Source organism: Mytilus galloprovincialis, chromosome 7 (assembly GCF_965363235.1).
Source record: "Mytilus galloprovincialis chromosome 7, xbMytGall1.hap1.1, whole genome shotgun sequence".
Taxonomy (NCBI): domain Eukaryota; kingdom Metazoa; phylum Mollusca; class Bivalvia; order Mytilida; family Mytilidae; genus Mytilus; species Mytilus galloprovincialis.
The window spans coordinates 24,056,791-24,077,774 of record NC_134844.1 but is presented as its reverse complement, the minus strand read 5'-3'; the positions used below and the strand labels follow the sequence as shown (position 1 = coordinate 24,077,774).

Here is a 20,984-nt window from a genome sequence, read left to right as displayed (position 1 = left end):
TATAAGATATATTACTTCTTTATAAAGATATCTTTTAAATACATACTTTATAAGATATCTTATTAATTAATAGAGATATCTTATAAACTAATAGAGATATCTTATTAATTAATAGAGATATATTATAAACTAATAGAGATATCTTTATAACCAATTAAATAAGATATCTCTATAAATTAATAAGATATCTCTAAAAGTTTATAAGATATCTCTATTAGTTTATAAGATATCTCTATAAGTTAATAAGATATCTCTATAAGTTAATAAGATATCTCTAAAAGTTTATAAGATATCTCTATTAGTTTATAAGATATCTCTATTAGTTTATAAGATATCTCTATAAGTTAATAAGATATCTCTATTAATTAATAAGATATCTTATAAAATATATAAGATATCTTATAAAGTATATAAGATATATTACTTCTTTATAAAGATATCTTTTAAATACATACTTTATAAGATATCTTATTAATTAATAGAGATATCTTATAAACTAATAGAGATATCTTATTAATTAATAGAGATATATTATAAACTAATAGAGATATCTTTATAACCAATTAAATAAGATATCTCTATAAATTAATAAGATATCTCTAAAAGTTTATAAGATATCTCTATTAGTTTATAAGATATCTCTATAAGTTAATAAGATATCTCTAAAAGTTTATAAGATATCTCTATTAGTTTATAAGATATCTCTATTAGTTTATAAGATATCTCTATAAGTTAATAAGATATCTCTATTAATTAATAAGATATCTTATAAAGTATATAAGATATCTTACTTCTTTATAAAGATATCGTTTAAATACATACTTTATAAGATATCTTATTAATTAATAGAGATATCTTATAAACTAATAGAGATATCTTATTAATTAATAGAGATATCTTATAAACTAATAGAGATATCTTATTAACTTATGGAGATATCTTATTTAGTAAATAAGATATCTCTATTATGAACTATATAAAAGATATCTTATATAGTTAATAAGATATCTTATAAATTAATAGAGATATCTTATATTTTAAATAAGATATCTTATATATTTAATAAGATATCTTTATAAACATTTTAATAAGATATCTTATTTAATATATAAGATATCTTATTTAATAAATCAGATATCTCAATTAATATATAAGATATCTCTAAAAGTTTATAAGATATCTCAATTAGTTTATAAGATATCTTATTTAACTAAATAAGATATCTTGAAATTGAATAAATATAATAACGGCGTGCCATACGTTTATCTCTGTTTATATATCTAGTTACCAATGTAGAGGACAAATTGGTGTCATTCATGGCTATATTAAACAGAATCCACATGATATATGCGACCATTCTTGGATGAAAATCAAATTAAAATAACTATAATATTACACTTTCTGGAACCATTTTTATCAATTTTCAATTTCCATTGTCTAAATTGTTCATTGTTCATGTGTTGTTTCCGTATATTTTAGCCACTCGTCTTGAGCTTATCCATTTGATCCGATAACACCCAATATAGCAATAAAGTTATACTTTTATTGCCATTCATAACTCTTAACAGACCAGGTTTTATACATGCGACCCATTGACGGACCAGGTTTTAAATAAAAATTGATTAATGTCACCAAAATACGGATTTTCGTGTAGATTTTTTACACAATGATATTAATGTGGTCAACAAACATAATGCCTGTCTTTTTCGATGTTCAAAATATTGCATGCAAGTAAATTCAACCAATGTGTCATTTTGTGAACATTTTGTGTGTGTAAAATGTGTATAAATTTATTGATGAGTAACCCGGCCCCTTTTTCATTTTATGGATCGTTTATCGAAGATCATCGAAGCTAGAAAAAAATAATTACACCACTGGATTCAGCTCAATGAATTGTTTTGTCAGACATGAATAATTTTTATGATAAAGTCTGAGTCAAACTACTGTATTCCGATAGCCTGAGTCCGTCAACGCTGAGGTTGTGAGTTTGAATCATGCAGGTGTAAGGTGCACTTGACCCAAATCTTAATTAACTAAGATAGATACTTTGCCTATAGAGATAGAAGCCTCTTCAAGGTCGGCCACTCCGTCTATATACCAATCTCTGGTAGCTGGGAACGGCCTCACCCTGATACCATTAATCACATTCAACATATATTGTGTTGGCTTTTTATGGCAAGCCGTTCTCGTCAAAACTATGTTTAAACCATTTTTCGAGAAATTTACACACTGAGAATTACAAAAAAAAAAACACACTGAGATTTAAAAACTTCAAAACACACACTGAGAATTAAAAATTACACACTGAGATTTCATAAAGACGCACTGAGATAACAAAAATGAAAACACACACTGAGAATTGAAAATTACACACTGAGAATTGAAAATAACACACTGAGATTTCAAAAAGACACACTGAGAATAAATAAATTGAAAACACACACTGAGAATTTAAAATGACACACTGAGATTTGTGCGCACTTTTTATGCGCACATATCTAATTAGCATACTTAATCTGAATCTATTACAAGCTTAAAGCAACTAGGGGACAGAACTCGTTAGTCCTTCGATTTGGTTCCAAATTATTCATAAAAAAAAAGAACAAAAAAAAATACCCGCTTATTCTTATTACAAAATATTTATACCAAATGGTAAAAAACTTTGTATTAAAATTATAAGAAAACTTGGAACAATTTGCACTGAAAAACAAATAATGCAGTGACGTTTTTACTCAAGTGTCTATAATAGCATATAAACGTAACAAAAATATAAAAGATTAACTTGCGAAATCAGGGTAACAGTTGGAAGACTTTTTAAAAGGGACCCATGCTAAAACGGTTTTAAGTCCCGATACACTGGTAGTAATGATATGAATTATAGGCAACAAACTTGTGAATATGAGCGATGTTAAGTCATGAAATTTATTACGAATGTTAATTGGTTGAAGGAATCGCATTTCACTATAATGACAAGAGTTTTTGAGATCAAGATATTAATCTGTTGAATTATTCATCTCATGAATATTCATTAGTAATTTGCATATTAATCTCCGTGTGTATTTTTGAAATCTCAGTGTGTAATTAACAATTCTCAGTGTGTGTTTTTCAGTTTATTTATTCTCAGTGTGTCTTTTTGAAATCTCAGTGTGTTATTTTCAATTCTCAGTGTGTAATTTTCAATTCTCAGTGTGTAATTTTCAATTCTCAGTGTGTAATTTTCAATTCTCAGTGTGTGTTTTTCATTTTTGTTATCTCAGTGCGTCTTTATGAAATCTCAGTGTGTAATTTTTAATTCTCAGTGTGTAATTTTTAATTCTCAGTGTGTAATTTTTAATTCTCAGTGTGTGTTTTGAAGTTTTTAAATCTCAGTGTGTTTTTTTGTAATTCTCAGTGTGTAAATTTCTCGAAAAATGGTTTAAACATAGTTTTGACGAGAACGCCGGCTTGCCATAGCTTTTATTGAAATATCCCAATTCAAGCCGGCAAAATAGCCTATTCTATAAAAATGGCTATTTTGCCGGCATCAACATTATAGTGACTTTATGTTAGTACTTGCGTGATGGGTCTTAGACCCTTTTTACATTTCAACGATGTAGATCATGTAGATGTAGTGATTTCCGACGCTGGAAACGGTATGGAAAATATGTTATTTTGCTGACTTTATGTAAGTGGAAGCCAAGTAAAAAAAAAATATTTCCACAAATGTAATTCAAATAACTTGACAATTATTTCAAAACAAGTTCAATTTAGGGACTTTTCATTTCTTACCTGGGAGGGGGGCTGGTCATTTTGAAATCAAACATACAAAATTTCTTGATCCCCCTTTAATATTTGACTATTTTTATTTGATCCCCTTAGTAAAATCATTTAAAAAAAATTGATCCCCCCTCTATCAAACATGCAAAAACTTTAACATGCAAAACACTTATCATGTTATTTCACGAAAATTAGGAAATGAAATATTCTCAGTTGATTGAGTCCAAAAACATATTTGAGGGGAAATTGTCTTGAAATAGGGCTCTTCCATGAGGCCTCTTCCATGAATATAAGTAGGTAGTACAAGCCAGTGCTTTGGGTAGATTTTCCTGACTTTTTTTTCTAATTTCCTATATTGTGCTATTAAAGAAAACTTGATCCTTAGTAACTTTAAAAAAATAACTTTTTGAAACAATAACAACACATTATTTACTAAGAGAAATCAAGTATAATTATGTCCCTCTCCTGAACGCTACTTAAACTTAAGTTCTACGTAAGGCCTTGCAGGAGCGGATCCAGCCATTTTAAAAAGGGGGTCCTAACCCAGGACAAAGGGTTCCAATTACATGTCCCCATTCAAATGCATTGATCGTCCAAAAAAGGGGGGTTCCAACCCCCGGAACCCCCCCCCCTCTGGATCCGCGCCTGCCTTGCTTGACACGTCAATTGAGTCGCTAAACTTTTCTATGGATAGTTCATGCTTTCAGCTTGAACAATAAAGTAACTCCTTTATTGTGAAAGTAACCTAAAATTTTTGATTTATTAGCCTAAAAAGTAAGAGTATAAATGGACCCAAAGGAATCTTGTAATGAAAACAAAAAGATGCATTACTAATTTAGTGGTGTTCAGCATCTCAGAATCGTCTTGTGTATCTAAATTCAACTGTTTGTATGCAGATAAGATGAATATTTAATCATTTATTGGAGAATTTATTACTCTACACTATATTCTTTCATGATTCGGCATGCTTTGTATTTTGGACAAAATTTTGCACAAATCGCTGTAGATTTCGTTATAATTTATATTTAATTTTTCTCAAACTATTAAGCTGATTAAGACAAAACTTGGCAGCCAGTATTATGCTTGTGAATTTAGTGATCAACGTGAGTGAAATACATGTATAACGACTAAATTATTTGGATTATGAAACACATATGCAGCTTCCTACATCACCAAAGTCTTGTGATGTTTTACTCATAATTAATTGTATATGAATGGTGATAAAATATATTTAGATTTGACTGTTGTAATGTTCTTCTTGACATGTTGTCTCTTGAAGTATGTGAAATACTTATTTCCATGTGTAAAAAAATATTGATCACTTTGAATTTACAAAAAAAAATTTGAACCCCCCTCTTCCACATACAGAAAGAAAAAAATGATCCCCCCTGTATTTTGACCCGACTGAGCCCCGGCCCCTCCCAGATAAAAAATGATAGGATAAGAGGCGATGATAAGTCCCTAATGTTTTATCAAATTTATGATGCAATGAGATTTTTACCTTTTATTTTTTTTATAACATACCGTTCAAAAATCTTAGTTTTGTTCTTATCGTATGTACATACAAATGGATGCTCAATATATATTTTTTTAATAGCAGCTATTAAAGTTACACTTTGATTGATAAATGTTTCGAAACGATCATATATTAAATGGACGTTTTTCAATAAAAGTTTGAATTTCAGGAGGTCTAAAGCATGCCATTTTGATTATTTTGAACCATTCAGGGATCAATAACTGATTAATCCCTCTAAAAATAGCATGTTTCTTTGCTTAAAAATGCAAGTTAGATCTACTTCAATGTGCTGACTGTACAAAAAATAACTCAGTTGTGTATAGATCAATAGATCCTAACATATTTTTTTTTAAGTGGCTGGGACAAGAAATCACGTTTTTATTGAATATAATGTGTTCAAAATATTATTACCTGTTTTTCTTAAATACTGGTTCTGATATAAAGACTCTTTTCCAAAGTGGAGTGCTCCAATCTGGTGATTTATATTTATAACAGAATGTTTACCTCATTCTTATTTTCATCTGGAATTGCCTTGCACTTCGCTCAAAGTTAAACAGGTATCCAGTCTACTCGGTGCTTCATAAATTTATTTAATTTGGATTCAAATAATGTTTCAATTTATTCTCAATCTCTTATTTTCCTAAAATTCGTGCCTTTCAAGTTTACTTTTAACATATTTACCCATCTCTTGTATTTGAGGAATCAAAACTCCGTAGTGTTAAGACTGAGGAACTACGAAAATTATCGAAGCACGTGAAAAATCTATGTCGAGTTGTTGCCGTTGAACGATGCCTGCCGCCTCTACAAAAGCAGAGAAACAAGTCAATTCGGATGCTGGGGATCCAATGAAACAGATCCTAGCAGTTTTGGAAAAAAAAGTTCGAAATCTTGAAAAAAGAAAGGTAAATCATTGACATTGTGAACTATTCATTTGCTCATAGGAATTCGACCCTAGCAACTTCGGTTTCTTCGTGTATTCTCAATCGATAATTATAACAGTTTATTATATGTGTCATGGCGTTAAAGATTGATGATTAAAGATGCCTCTTTTCATACTTTTGTTGTTATCTTTTGGATTATATGTACAAAGACTATTTAGTTTTGTTCAAAAATGGTCATGACGCATTTACTAGACAAAATGGCGGACAAAACCGGAAACGTATTAAAAATGCAAGGTTCCTTATGATTCCAAAACGGTCGTATTACAAGAAGTCGATTTTTGATAACTTAACATCATTTTATAAAGAAAGCCGTATATTTCAAAGCAAGATTTAATTCTTTCAAACTACTGTAAAGAGTTCATTTTTAATTCTTAAATCAGACTGAGGAAGATCTTCAAAAATTATTTTGGGGTATAATTTACTCCTTAAAAGAAATTGAGAACCCATTTATGAGAATCTTCCACAACTTAGTGAAATGATAAGACACTGTATCATCAACTCTGTAATCAGGGTCCCAATTTCTTACTGTTGTGTGCATAAGAGCAAATCCTCAAAAGTGAATAGACGCATATAAATTTTTTCACTTTTCCATAAATTTCCGTTTTTTATCGCAATTTCAACATTATAATGCTATTGGTCCAAATTTCTTACTGTTGTGTGCATAAGAGCAAATCCTCAAAAGTGAATAGACTACATAAATTTTTCACTTTCCCGTATATTTCCATTTTTTATTGCAATTTCAACATCACAATGTTATTAATGTTATTATGTCACATTAAGTCCCAATTTTTTGATAGCTTCATTTACTCATTTTAACCTTGAGCTATCTGGTGTAAGTTTAGAAACTTGTTCATTTAAGAGAACTGGATTGGTATATTCCTTATTTAGGTTCTTTTAAACATGGGCGGATCTAGAGGTCCCAGGACCCCCTTTCTGGGGAAAAATTTGGATGATTATAAAGGGAATGACTGGAGCTGGCCCCCTGTATGAAAAATTTTGGACCCGCTACTGCTATATATATATACATACAAACACTATCTCTATTTGGGAATCTGTGGCATTTGACATTGAAAATCATACAATTAATTTACCTGTGGGGTGTCCCACATTTTCCTTTGTGATGTCCAAATTTATATTTATTTCACATGGAACTTGTGGGATTTTGACAAATAAACAGTCTTATTTACTAAAAAAAATTAAATGAAGTTGCAGGGAAAAGGATTCTTATTGAAGCAAAAATAGACTGACAAGTAATAATCAATGACATGCATCAAAAGTGCATTACATACAAACTACACGAATGAATTTTATTTTTACAGGACATTCGGTCTGGTAAGCATCCTAGCTTTACCAGACCGAATGAAATTTTACCAGACCAATTTTTTTTTCTCATTTAATTGTATATTATCCGACAAAAAACAACAAACATATGACTTTGTTGTGCCCTACTCCTCCCCAAAATGCACAAATTAAAACAAAATGATGTAACAAGAGGGTATATTGTTATGAAAGTTGTGCACAATTGCTTGAATGCATTTCAGTTAACACTGGTAGACCTATTTGGCAAATGACCGCGATTTTTGGCAAATCTTCGCGGAACGGATAATAAATATAGGTTCATCGTAAATTTTCTGTTTTACAGAATATTTTGCGGTTCTCCGGAGATTTTCCGTGTCTCAGGGAATTATCCGCATGTCTCAGGGAATTATCCGTTTGTCCGATTAAACTGGTGTGTATTGAGTCAGTGATAGAACCAGTGATGCGTGAGCGACGGTTATTAATAGATCGTTGTATAATCCGTTATCTGTGAGCAACGATTATTAATAGATCGTTGTGATTATATACAATGTTTACAGTCAGATAAAAATAACCGTCTTATTACCCTTTTCAGTCGAGAAATAAAAAGCGGTGGTTTTGATATTAAAGTTACTTGCAATTTAAATATCGAATTTAGTTCAATAAAGAATCATCTATTTAAATGTGACCAATGAACAGGAAAAGTGCACGTGGTAACTTTGCAATACTACAAATATGTTCACCTTACAAAATTCTTCTTTATTGTCATGTTAAGATAAATCAGTTCCTGTAAAAACAGTAAAAACAGAGTCTTAATTACTGCAGATGCCGTAATCCGACATAATGTCATACTGATTTGACACTTGTCTAGTGTGAGTAACACCTGCTGTGATATTTTTGCAATACAACATGGACAAGCGGAAGGTCGTAAATCAATCTGTTGATCCGAATTTAACTTTACCTGTACAGATATTTATTTACGGAGGATATCATAGATACATTTAATAAATTGTATTGTATTCAATGGAGATAATTTAAATACACAAAATAATTTATTAAGACATATTTGCAGGTATACGTTGAACATGTTTTCTCCAACCAAGAAGGTTTGATATTGAATGCTTTTTTTTTTTTTTTTTTTTATCAAACTTTAATTCGTTTATAGTTACACATTGTTACTCTTCTAACGTCTTTTTCTTTGTGCTATTAAAAAAGAACTCACAATTTTCCACATCAGATCGACATTTATATATATATGAATACTGGAAATCTTTTTTCCGTCCGACACCATGCTCCCCACAAGAGCCCCAAGATATAATCACACCTGTCAATCACTAGCCGCAAGTTGAACATTTTGGTCAGCCTTCCTCGTGCTTTCAATTATGACATCGTTGCGAATTTTTTTTTTTGAAATTGACATGTTAAAAGAATAAAGTGATGGGAAGTTTATTTTACGACCTATCAGAACTTCTTGTGATTCTAATAAGATTTTTCTTAGGCCGCATTTCTTTCTAACAAGAATTTTGTAAACGTTGTGTCGCGTGTGTTACTGTTTTCTAAACGATACACGAGAAACAAATACATCGTTTGATAAATCTTTAATGACCCTGTTTGAATTTTCAATAATTCATGCACATGTTGTTGGTAATCAGACTTTTTTACAAACGTAGAAACAAATACTTCGTTTAATCAGGTTGAAGTTAGAAACAAATGCAGCGTTTGTACTAACAAACGACAAACTGCAGACGCATTTTTAGCGTTTGCATAGTTTGTCAAAGTTTATGTAAACTTTGCAAACGTATGTGTTTGAAAGAAATGATCAAAACATGTGCGAGCTTAGCCGTTTGCATCGTTTGTGTTAGAAAGAAATGCATCTTTAATGAGTCTGAATCCGTAACCGTCAAAATAGCATGCTTTACAAAAAGATCAGCCAATTCAAACGTTTCTTTACACAAAGATGATTTTAAGTACGTCATACATTACATGTAAATTAAAAATTTATTTAAGTAATTTTTTTTCGTATCTATCTTTTTCGTATCTATCAATTTGGTTACAGGGTTTATGCAAGTAAGTTGTACCGTGTGGTGCGTTTTCAGATTCATTTCTCAACAACTTCCTGTGAACCGAAATATTTCGGTGGGGGTATCAACGGCGGCAAGCTTACAGTTTAACTTGCTTAAATTTTATTTAAGTCAGTTTATTGAAATAAAATTGAAAATGGAAATGGGGAATGTGTCAAAGAGATAGCAACCCGACCATAGAAAAACAGCAGCAGAAGGTCACCAACAGGTCTTCAATGTAGCGAGAAACTCCCGCACCCGAAGGCGTCCTTCAGCTGGCCCCTAAACAAATATATACTAGTTCAGTGATAATGAACGCCATACTAATTTCCAAATTGTACACAAGAGACTAAAACTAGAGACTTGTGACAGGCGGGAAAATGCGGCGGGGTTAAACATGTTTATGAGATATCAACCCTCCCCCTATACCTCTAGCCAATGTAGAAAAGTAAACGCATAACAATACGCACATTTAAAATTCAGTTCTAAAGAAGTCCGAGTCTGATGTCAGAAGATTTAACCAGATAAAATAAACAAAATGACATTGTTTTTGCAGAAGATTAATCCAGACATTAACGTACTTTGGCTTCCCATTTGTTCCACTGTGTAGGATAACTTATTTACGCATTACATCATTAATAATTACCAATATTAAAATGCTGGAATGCAAGTTGTATACTTATTATTTTACTAAGTTGCGTTTTGGTTCCGTTCAAATTTGCTGTTATAGCATACATAGATTCCTTGATTTTCATAACTTATCTAGTTTCAGTTGTTAAATACTAGTCAGTAAAGAGCTAAATATTTTGCCTTCCAGCAGAGCCAACAATTAAGCATCAGACGTATACGTGATACATTAATCATATATATATGTAATATCAGTAATGGACTCCTAGACTTTTTCTCCTTTTATAGCCGACTATGCAGTATGGGCTGTGCTCATTGTTGAAGGCCGTACGGTGACCTACATGTATAGTTGTTAATTTCTGTGGCATATGGTCTCTTAACGAGAGTTTTCTCATTGGCAATCACACCACATCTTTTTTTTAAACGGACTCATTTAGCATTTGTTATATTCTCAACGGTTGAGAAAAACTCCATGGATGACAAGTCAACTGGGGTTTTGAGTTGAACATTTTGATTGTGTATGTTTATAAGGGTTTGAATAGGATTTATATAGAAGAAGAGAGAATATATATGGACAAAAAGTGCACAACAAAGGGCCAAAAAAGTAAATAAAATAGACACCAAGAAAACAAAGAATATAGAATAATGGGGGAAAATATGAAGACTACAGAAAAATTACTTACAACTATAAGACAATATTCAAGACCCTCGTATGTGTTCAAATACAATCTGTATACACTATAGTATATATCTTGCTATAAAGTTCCGTTCTCAATGTTATTTGCTCGAGCATGACTGTCTGATTCTATTTAATTTTTAAATTGATGTCCAGTGGCAAACATTTCTAGAGTCGTGTCATTCAGGAAGTAAATACAAGAAAAAATGAATCTGTTCATGCGCGGGTTGGTTAAAAATAGAGCTCCCTGCATATATCTTGTTTAAAAAAATATTTATTTTACTCAGCTATATATATATATATCTTCAAGGCACCATCTTCTTCTGTTACATGAAATTGTGATACTGGGAAATTGACTGATTAGATTTCATTTTAGATTGCCAAAGTTTGAAGTAGTAGAGACCATTTCCGTGACCTGTGTTTGTTGCACTCTGTGGGTAAAATCCAGTAGTTTTTTTTTAGCCTACTGAGATTTTGATAACTTATTTTCGAATGATGGAACCATATCAAAATAATAAATTGAACACGGGTTTGACAGTCAGTAAACTGTCACACAAGAAATAGATTGAATGTTGCATGTACACTAGTCCAATTTGTAATGTTGTCTTTACGTCCTTCCACATTCTTTTTTTTCAAAATTCGAATATATTATGGGAGTCTGTCAATGAAGCTAGAGATACATTTAACGACCTTGACTGGCTACACAACCCTTGCACGGTAGATAAATACATCATACACAGATACACTGGCTGGTTAAAGGGACAATAAACCAGAAGTGTAAATTGCCCCAGGTATTTTAAGTATATTGCGTGTAATGTGTCAACAGCCACGTGTTAGTGAATTCACAGTCGCTTGAATTTTAGTGATATATGTATGGAAAAAAAATTAAAAAAATACTGTTATATATATTATACATATAACAGTATTTTAAAAAAAAAATTTCGTACATACATCACTAAAATTCAAGCGACTGTGGTGAATTCAAAGATAATCAAAATGATCTAATTCACGTGGTAATCTACCATGCAGCCACGCATCATCGCACATCGCAAACAACTAGCTTTGCATTGCAAGATATTTAATTATACCCCCGCTTTGAAAAAAAGGGGGGTATACTGTTTTACCTCTGTCTGTCCTTCCGTCAGTCCGTCAGTCCATCCGTCCGTCAGTCTGTCAGTCAGTCCGTCCGTCCCATGAATATTTTTCGTCACATTTTTTGTCAGGAACTATATACACTACCAGGATTTCTGAAATTTGGTTTCAGGCTTGATATAAGTCAGCTATACTTGGAACTTGATGCGTTTTCAGATTCATCACTCAACAACTTCCTGTTTACCGAACACTTGTTTGATTTTACACATGATAGCCAAGTTGAAAATTTTTCGTCACATTTTTCTAAGGAACTACAATACAAGGATTTCTGAAATTTGGTTTAAGGGTTAATATAAGTCAGCTGATGCGTTTTCAGATTCATCACTCAACAACTTCCTGTTTAGGGAGCTACCATTTGATTTTTATGGGGGGGGTGGGTAGGGGGGGGGGGGCTAGGATGAAAAATTTTGTCCTGCATTTTTTTTTTTAAGCTGTGATCTCTGTCCTGCCTTTTTATTTTTCACTCTGTTCGGTCCTGCCTTTTTTTTTTTAGTTGATCCTGACTTTTTTTTACCTAAATTGTCGTCCTGACTTTTTTTTTGCAAGTGTCTCATCCTGCCTTTTTTTTTATTACTCAAAACTCCTGTCCTGCCTATTTTTTTCAAATTTCCTCCTAGCCCCCCCCCCCCCCCCCCCCCCATAAAAATCAAATGGTAGCTCCCTTACCGAACACTTGTTTGATTTTACACATAATAGCCAAGTTGAAAATTTTTCGTCACATTTTTCTCAGGAACTACAATACAAGGATTTCTGAAATTTGGTTTAAGGGTTAATATAAGTCAGCTATACCGTGGTAACCAAGGTATGTAGTTTTTAACTGTTTATATGGGAATTGGTGAAAAAGTCATAGTTCAAAGTCATAAATGAGCGTAAATAAGTGTTCCGTGAAAATTGTTTTCGAAAATCTAATTTGTTCATAATTCTTTTATGTAATAAACTTATTTAAATAAATTTGTACCTTCCCTTGTCTGATCACCAGCATGGCTAAAGGTATTACTCCCAAATGTATTGTGAGGTGACCCGTTCAGGTATTCAAGCGATTTCCTGTCGGACTTGCAAGTTCATGCATCGCTTCACTTCTAAGGGTATTGATCAGTGTATACGACCGATAACTTGAAACTTTCCATTTTGAACTATCAGGTGTATAGTATAAATCTCTGTCTTGCGTGTCCGATATACTATTCATTATTAAACGCATAAGCTTGTTTATAAATTACATTTCTGTTGTAAAGAATATTATTTATAAAAATCTAAATAATTCCAAAAAAAAAAGATTTGATAAAATAAAAATCTGTTTTCACATTTTTTCCAAGGGTAAATTTGGGGAAATGTAAGTACTCGTTCTCAAAAGTGAAGGACAGTTTGAAACGTACAAGAAATATTGATTTAACAAAAATATACGCACTTATCGACCATTCTTTTATACGCCTTGATAGAAAGTTACGGAACTATAGATAGTTGCAATTCAAAATTATATACATTTTTACATTGAACATAAGAAAGAAACATACATTTTGTTTATTTGAGTTAAAAGTTTTGTAAATAAACTAGTCCTTGTATGACAACAGTATGTTATCATTGGATGTCGATGGACGAAGAAGAAGAAGAGAACTTATTTGAATTAAATACATGTCGATATTTAACTTGCTTTGGGTTCATCGAAGTTATGGACATAGTAAAATCACAAATTTCTATTTCAACAAGATTGTTCTCGAACAAAGGAAGGAGTTGTCATCACAATTGTTGGCTATAATGTATAATGATGTGAACATGGTTCTGAAAGTACATTATGCAAAATTTCCTATTCCGACATGCATGTTATATATGCAACTGGACAAACACTAATTATCCCCAAGGGATGTGAATATTTTGCTGGAAAACTATTGAGTATCAAAGTTTCAAATTAATTTCGGGATTTATTTTCTTTCTTGGTATTCAATATTCAATAACAGAAAAAAGAATAAACTGCTTGTCCGCTAAATAGGGGTATTCTTGTTATAGTTATATTAAAAAATAGGGATATATGACATTAAATTGGTTCTGTCTTTTTTTTTAAACATCGTTAAAAGGATGTGTGTCTAAGGTGAACGACACAAGAACGAGAGCATGTGAACATTCCTTCTCAATAATATGGTTGTATTGGAAATCTTTTCATACAGATTGACAACTCATGGTCCGATATGCATGTAATATTTGCCACATGACGCCCATAGTTCTTTCTACCATCATCATCTTATTCTTTGATATTGCTGTGAACATCGATGGTTCACACCCAAACAAAATGGGAGTAATGTACCTTCTGATAGCTTCTCCGTGTTATACACTTGTGAAACTTAATATATAGACGAAAGTTCGGTATTGAAATGAATCTGCATCTCACAAACAGGATTTTTAAATAACGATTTTGACCAATCGTTGTAGGTTCATGAATATTCATATGGTGCTTTTCTTTAGCACCAATTGGAAACAAGAGGCTGTCACAACGACAGCAAACCGGATTTATTAACATTTATTTGTGTCCTGGCAATATCACAAGAACCATTACTGATGAATGGTGAAAGTGAAAATCGTCAATATCAAATTTGACCTCCATTTTGTCATCAGTATCAACATATTAAAATTTGAAAAGCTTAGATTGAATGGTTCATGAGTAAATGCAACTACCTGAATGGAAACGCCATTTTACGATCTTTCAAGAACCATAACTCCTGAACGGTAAAAGTCAAAATCGTCATTATTGAACTTGACCTCTATTTTGTCATCCGTAACAACATATTAAAATTTCAAAAGCTTTGGTTGAATGGTTCATGAGAAAATGCACGGACACGACGGGAAACACCATTTTTCAATCTTTCAAGAACCATAACTCCTGAACGGTAAAAGTCAAAATCGTCATTATTGAACTTGACCTCCATTTTGTCATCAGTAACAGCATATTAAAATTTCGGAAGCTTTGGTAGAACAGTTCATGCATAAATGCACGGACACGACTGGAAACTCCATTTTTTAATCTTTCAAGAACCATAACTCCTGAACGGTAAAAGTCAAATTCGTCATTATTGAACTTGACCTCCATTCTGTCATAAGTAACAACATATTAAAATTTGGGAAGCTTTGGTAGAACAGTTCATGCGTAAATGCACGGACAACTCCATTTTTCAATCTTTCAAGAACCATAACTCCTGAACGGTAAAAGTCAAAATCGCCATTATTGAACTTGACCTTCGAATAGTTGTCAGTAATAACATATTAAAATTTTAAAAGCTTTGGTTGAACGGTTCATGAGTTAATGCACGGACAACATTTGATTGCCGCCCGCCCGCCCGCCCGCCCGACTGCCCGACCGCCCGCCCGCCCGCCCGCCGTACATCCCCAAATCAATAACCGACATTTTTGTCACAAAAATCCGGTTAAAAACGTATCTTTAAATAAAGTTTACATTATTAAACATATTCCTCAGAAATCAGTTATCATAAAACCATACGAGTCATGATAAACCTTGATAAAACACAGTTCTGTTATCATAAAACATAAAATAATGCACTATGTAAACTGGAGTAAAATTATGCGAGTTCTAAGCACTGTACATGTACTATAGTAAAGTTGTAAGCCTGTTCTGTCACAAAACTTGTAAGCGATGGTCCATGCAGTTATATTCATGTCTGGAAATGTCCTTGGCTGTTTATCCAAAAGATATAGTCTGGTTTTTTTCTGTTTAGTCTGGGTTTTTTCTGTTTCCCATCGTTTTTTGAGAAATGCATTTAAGAGTGAATCGTTAACTGGGTAAAGACCAGTGGCAAATATCTCTCTGTTCGTTCTGTCGATTTGGGAAGATATTTTCTAATTCATTTGAAAATATCTATATGTGTTTGCAATGTTCAATGCTTGGACTTTGAAAAGGCGCTTATAAAGCTAACTAAATATTATTTTGATAAAAGAGGTAATACAACAAATTTAATTTTTCAAACAAATAATTCTGTAAACATCGCGTGTGAGGGTTTACACGGAGTTAAAAGAAAAGACAACAGGGCAAATCTGATGAAAAAAAAAATCCCGAAAATTCGAAGTAACAGGAAATTAAACAGTATGTACATCAAACAAATGTACCTCATGACCTGTATTATGCTGAGGTACAATTTGAAAAAAATATAGAATGCTGGAAGCGTTTCGATGTGCTATTGGAAAATCCTTTGAAAAAAATGGGTAGGGTTCACCAGGACACGGCTTAGGTAGCACTTCACAGAAAATATGGTTACAATTGAGCCACAGAATGTTGAATAACCTTCCAACCCTGGCCTTCTAATACGTTAGGCCAACTGTTAGTGTCTTACATGCAAAACTACAGACCTATCTACGGAGTGCTACCATACTCACATGCTCCCGATACTAGTATGTTGAAGAAGTAATGAAATTAATAGAACCAGAGCCGGATTTAGTGGGGAATGGCGTTGATGGGAGTTTTTAATAGTCTTGATTTGATTGATTGATATACATGGAAGTTTTTAACGACACTGACTCAATGACTGGCTATACAACACATAGAAGTTTTTGACGACATTGACTGCCTAAACAGCCCTTTGAGTTTTTCAGTCGGCTATAAAGGGGGAATGACACGGTGTCCGCCCCCTTTTGTTGAAAAATAAATATTGATTATATAGGGAATCACTTGAGAATGACTGGAGCTGGTCCTCTCATGACATTATCAGTTAGTCTCCCCTCTCCTTATATATAAAAAAAATCTGGATCTGCCACTGAGAACAAGTTTAATAAATTAAAAAAAAGAATGTGTCACTAGTATACACGGATGCCCAATCCGCACTATCATTTTCTGTTTAACAGACCAGGGACTACCAGGGACTTTCTTTACTTATTATAGAAAGTCCCTGAGTGGACTGAGGAAATGAGGAAATGAGGTAATTCTAATTTGGCATTAAATCTAGAAAGATCATATCATTGTGAACATGTGTACTAAATTTAAAATTGATTGGATATCAACTTCATCAAACACTACCTCGACCAAAAACTTCAACCTGAAGCGGGACAGACGGACGAACGAACAAACGAACAGACAGACCAGAAACAATGCTGAGAATGGAACATCCAAAGTATATATTTTTAATCTTTATTGCAAAATTACACCCATAAGGGTCAAGCAATATAAACAAACATTGTAATATAAGGTAATCTTATACACTCCCACTCCTGAAACACAAACAAAATTAAAAGTCATCTGATTGCAATCTTACAACTGTTAATACTGATGAAGTCGCTTTATCATTGAATTATAAGATACAAGTTGTGACCTTCGAAATTATTTTATATTATTTTATTTGTATATTTTCCTATAGACTTTTAAGGTACCTCCGTTGTCCTTAAACAAAATCCCTTCCATAATATCCAAAACTTCATCGTTGATTTGGAAAAAAAAATGATTTTAGATTATCGATTATCAATTGAAATGAACCTACTAGAGCCTCAACTTTCAAGCGCACAATCATTACACATCACTTTAACCCTGAGTTGACATTCCACAATCGGTCAGTAACATCACCTGTGTTTATAGTTACAGGGTATTTCCCGCCGTTGGACAATCCCGTGCAGTCGACACAATTGATTTTTAACATTCTCTATTATGAGCGAGGTCAAGTTTTAGATCAAGTTAATTACATATATTTTTAACGTTAATTATTTAATTATTAAAAAAAAAACGTATCATCATTTCTTTTCTTTTCTTTTTTTTTTGCTAGTATAGTAAATAAATCTCAATCCCGGGATGTAGATACACTTAACATTAGACCGGGAAGTTCCGTCTTATAAATGGAGAAACTGTCTTTCACATTAAAATTTAAAAGAATATTATCGCTCAGGCATATTTTAAATTTTGTAATAAGATGATTGATTGTTGGTTGTTTAACTTCCAGTGGCAAATATTCCATAAATGTCAGGACGAACTTAGTTTTAACTTTTAAGATCGAACTCTCAAAATATAATTGAAAAACAGTAATGATGACAGAAGAACTTTGATACGTGTGAAATAACCATCCAATCTTTTAAAATATAACTTATTTATATTTAAAAAAGTAACAGATTAGTTTACAAGACGTGCATTGACGTACTTTCATATCTTTAAAATGGAACTTCTTTGTCTAAAAGACAACCCACGAGATGTCGAAATCCAGTTGCATGCATACTATATACATACATATGCATATTATGCATCGACGATCGCTGTATTACGTAACATACTGCTATACCAATTAACCCCTGATATCAACTAAGGTTAGAACTTCCTCCAAGCCGTTCATTTTATTTTTGTTCCAATAAACGGTTCTTGAATCAATTATAATTTCTGAAGTATTTACGATGAAAGCATTATTCTCAAATCGTCTTACACAATGATAAAATTGTATTTATACCACAATTGAAAAGTAATTTAATAAAACAAATGACAGATGAACTGATTAATTATAAAGATGAATGTATGTCCATATGCCCATATATATATACACATTCGGACTAAAATTCGCAACTTGTTATTATCTCATCGTAGCATATTGTTAATTTTGCTAATATATGCCTTCAACCCCAAGAGGTATAAATGTGCATTTCATTCTGAACGATTAATGGATCAGCAGGTGATCAAGACCGTTTTAAAAATTCCTATTTGCCAATGAAGGTTAAATGATCTGCGGCCTCAGAAATACACATGTATTTTTCCACCATAAAAGTAAACCTTTCACCCCGAGAAATATATAATCTGTTTCTCTCTAAATTTACAGAAACATTATGTGATAAATTTTTGAAAATTCCTTATATCTCAATCGATTAATGATACTAGTAGTTCTGTAAACTTCTACATATATCACAATCTGTACCTCAATACAACCGTCCCTCGAGCTCACACTTAACGGATTATACAACGATCAATTAATGATTGAACGTCGCTCACGCATAACGGATTATACAACCGACCTTTTAATAACCGTCGCTCACGCATCACTGGTTCTATCAATGACTCAATACACACCCGTTTTATCGGACAAACGGATAATTCCCTGAGACACGGAAAATCTCCGGAGAACCGCAAAATATTCTGTAAAACGGAAAATTTACGATGAACCTCTATTAATTATCCGTTCCGCGCAGATTGTCCAAAAAACACCGATTTTTTTACAAAAATCACGGTGATTTTCCAAATAGGTCTGCCAGTGTAAGAGTAATGTCCCATTTTATTGGATTTTGACAATGTTTGTGAACTAAACATAATTAAGAGTTTCTGTATAAAATATCATTTCCTGTTTCTTCTTTCTTTTTCATAGATCTTTTGGTTTTCAATTCTAGTGTTTATATTTCATAGCTAAATTTTGTGATCTGCTTGGATTTTTATTCATTTATTGTATTTAAATCGGCAAACCTGGAATTATCCTTATCTGTTCATAGAATCTGATCCGGTTTTATTTACATTTCCTGTTGTGCCAATGATGGCATCCATTGTTGTTTTTGACAGTCAGTTCCAGTCAGATATGTTTTTACCCGGATTTACACATTACCTGTTGGCGATATTCGGCATAAAGCTAGCGGTTGAACAAAATAAACATCGCTGTGATGAATAATAAAGATGAAAATGAATTTGAGATCGTTTGTCAATTTTGCTAGAATGTTAGAAAAATCCATGGAAAAAAAACACCGGACATTTGGACCGGAATTCAACAAAATTTTACCAGACCGATTCATTATTCACCGGATTTGTCCGACGGTCCGACGTATTTCGTGTAGTCTGTGTTGCATAAACATTTTCATAAGGGATGATTGTAAACGTTGTTTCATATAGAAGCTTATACTGTTGAATTTCAAATCAGGAAATTTTATTACAATCATGAGGTGACATTTGGAGAACTTTTTTGAAAAATGAGGAGTACACAAATATATTGTTTTACATGTACATGCATCTTTACTTTAAGGCAAAATCAGGAAGCCTAGGGAGATAAACTTGCCCAGTGTGTTGTGACCTGTTTGATAAAGCAAGGAGACAAGGAACTAGACATAAATTTTAAGGTTCATCTTTAGTTTAAGCCTGAAGGTGAAATCAACCTTAATGAAAACAATCATTGATGATTTGTGATGCTTAAACATGTTAAAAGCATTTAAAATGGTTAATGATCATGATATAGAGTGCTATTATAAATCTAACATGTCTAACAAGCTTCTTTAATTTAGTGTTCGGTTTGGGTTTGTTATAGGATAGGGGATTAAGTTGAGTTCATTATACCTGTAGATTTTAATTATTGAACTCTTGAACTCGGATATTTTTTTGCAGATTGAAGACAATGCAAAAATATTTGACATTATAAATTTATGTAAATGTATACAGTATGCATGGTATATATATATATATGTATATAAATTCTGCTTATATTTCAGGGGAAGTTGGATGCTTACAGGGAGAAGCAGGATAAAGGAATTCCTTTGGAGAAAGACCAGCAGGTACAGTAGTATATGATACATGTGAATGTATATACTACAGATCAGGTGATATTTTCTTTCACCATCTACCCATCAGTGAAATTTGGGTGGACAGACGGGACAGGACCACAGTCTAATGCATGTCTTTTCACTCAAATTTAAACAAAAGGTTTCGTAGAATTATTAAAACAATAGCTTAAGCTTATCATTCTCAAGGTATTGTATGTTCAATTACTATGATACAAAAGAAGCAACATATCCCTACACAAAGATGGGCATATGGTACCATCCACTAGTTTTCTCCACTCCTACAATTGACTGGTTGAAAAGATTGCATCCAAATGAGCTGTAGCATACTTATTCAAGTTTTATCTGTTATTTAAGTGCAACATTTGGACTCCAAACATACTAAATACCATGACATTGTACAGTCTTCACGCTGAGTGGCAGCCCAGGCTAGTAAAATTGCTCTCGGGCCTGTAAAAATCATATCTACA

General features: G+C 32.4%; 1 protein-coding gene across 2 annotated transcripts in view; it reads left to right on the top strand.

Moving 5' to 3' along the window:
• The first annotated feature begins 5,985 nt into the window (after positions 1–5,985).
• Positions 5,986–20,984, top strand: part of LOC143082599 (caprin-1-like) — a 28,516-nt gene continuing 13,517 nt past the window's right edge. The window contains exons 1-2 of one of the 2 annotated variants that reach the window (XM_076258357.1): positions 5,986–6,174; positions 20,446–20,508. In XM_076258357.1, coding sequence (XP_076114472.1) covers positions 6,061–6,174; positions 20,446–20,508 — 177 coding nt within the window. In that variant the 5' untranslated portion in view covers positions 5,986–6,060. The remainder of the gene's footprint in view (positions 6,175–20,445; positions 20,509–20,984) is intronic. The other variant, XM_076258358.1, reaches the window with a different exon arrangement.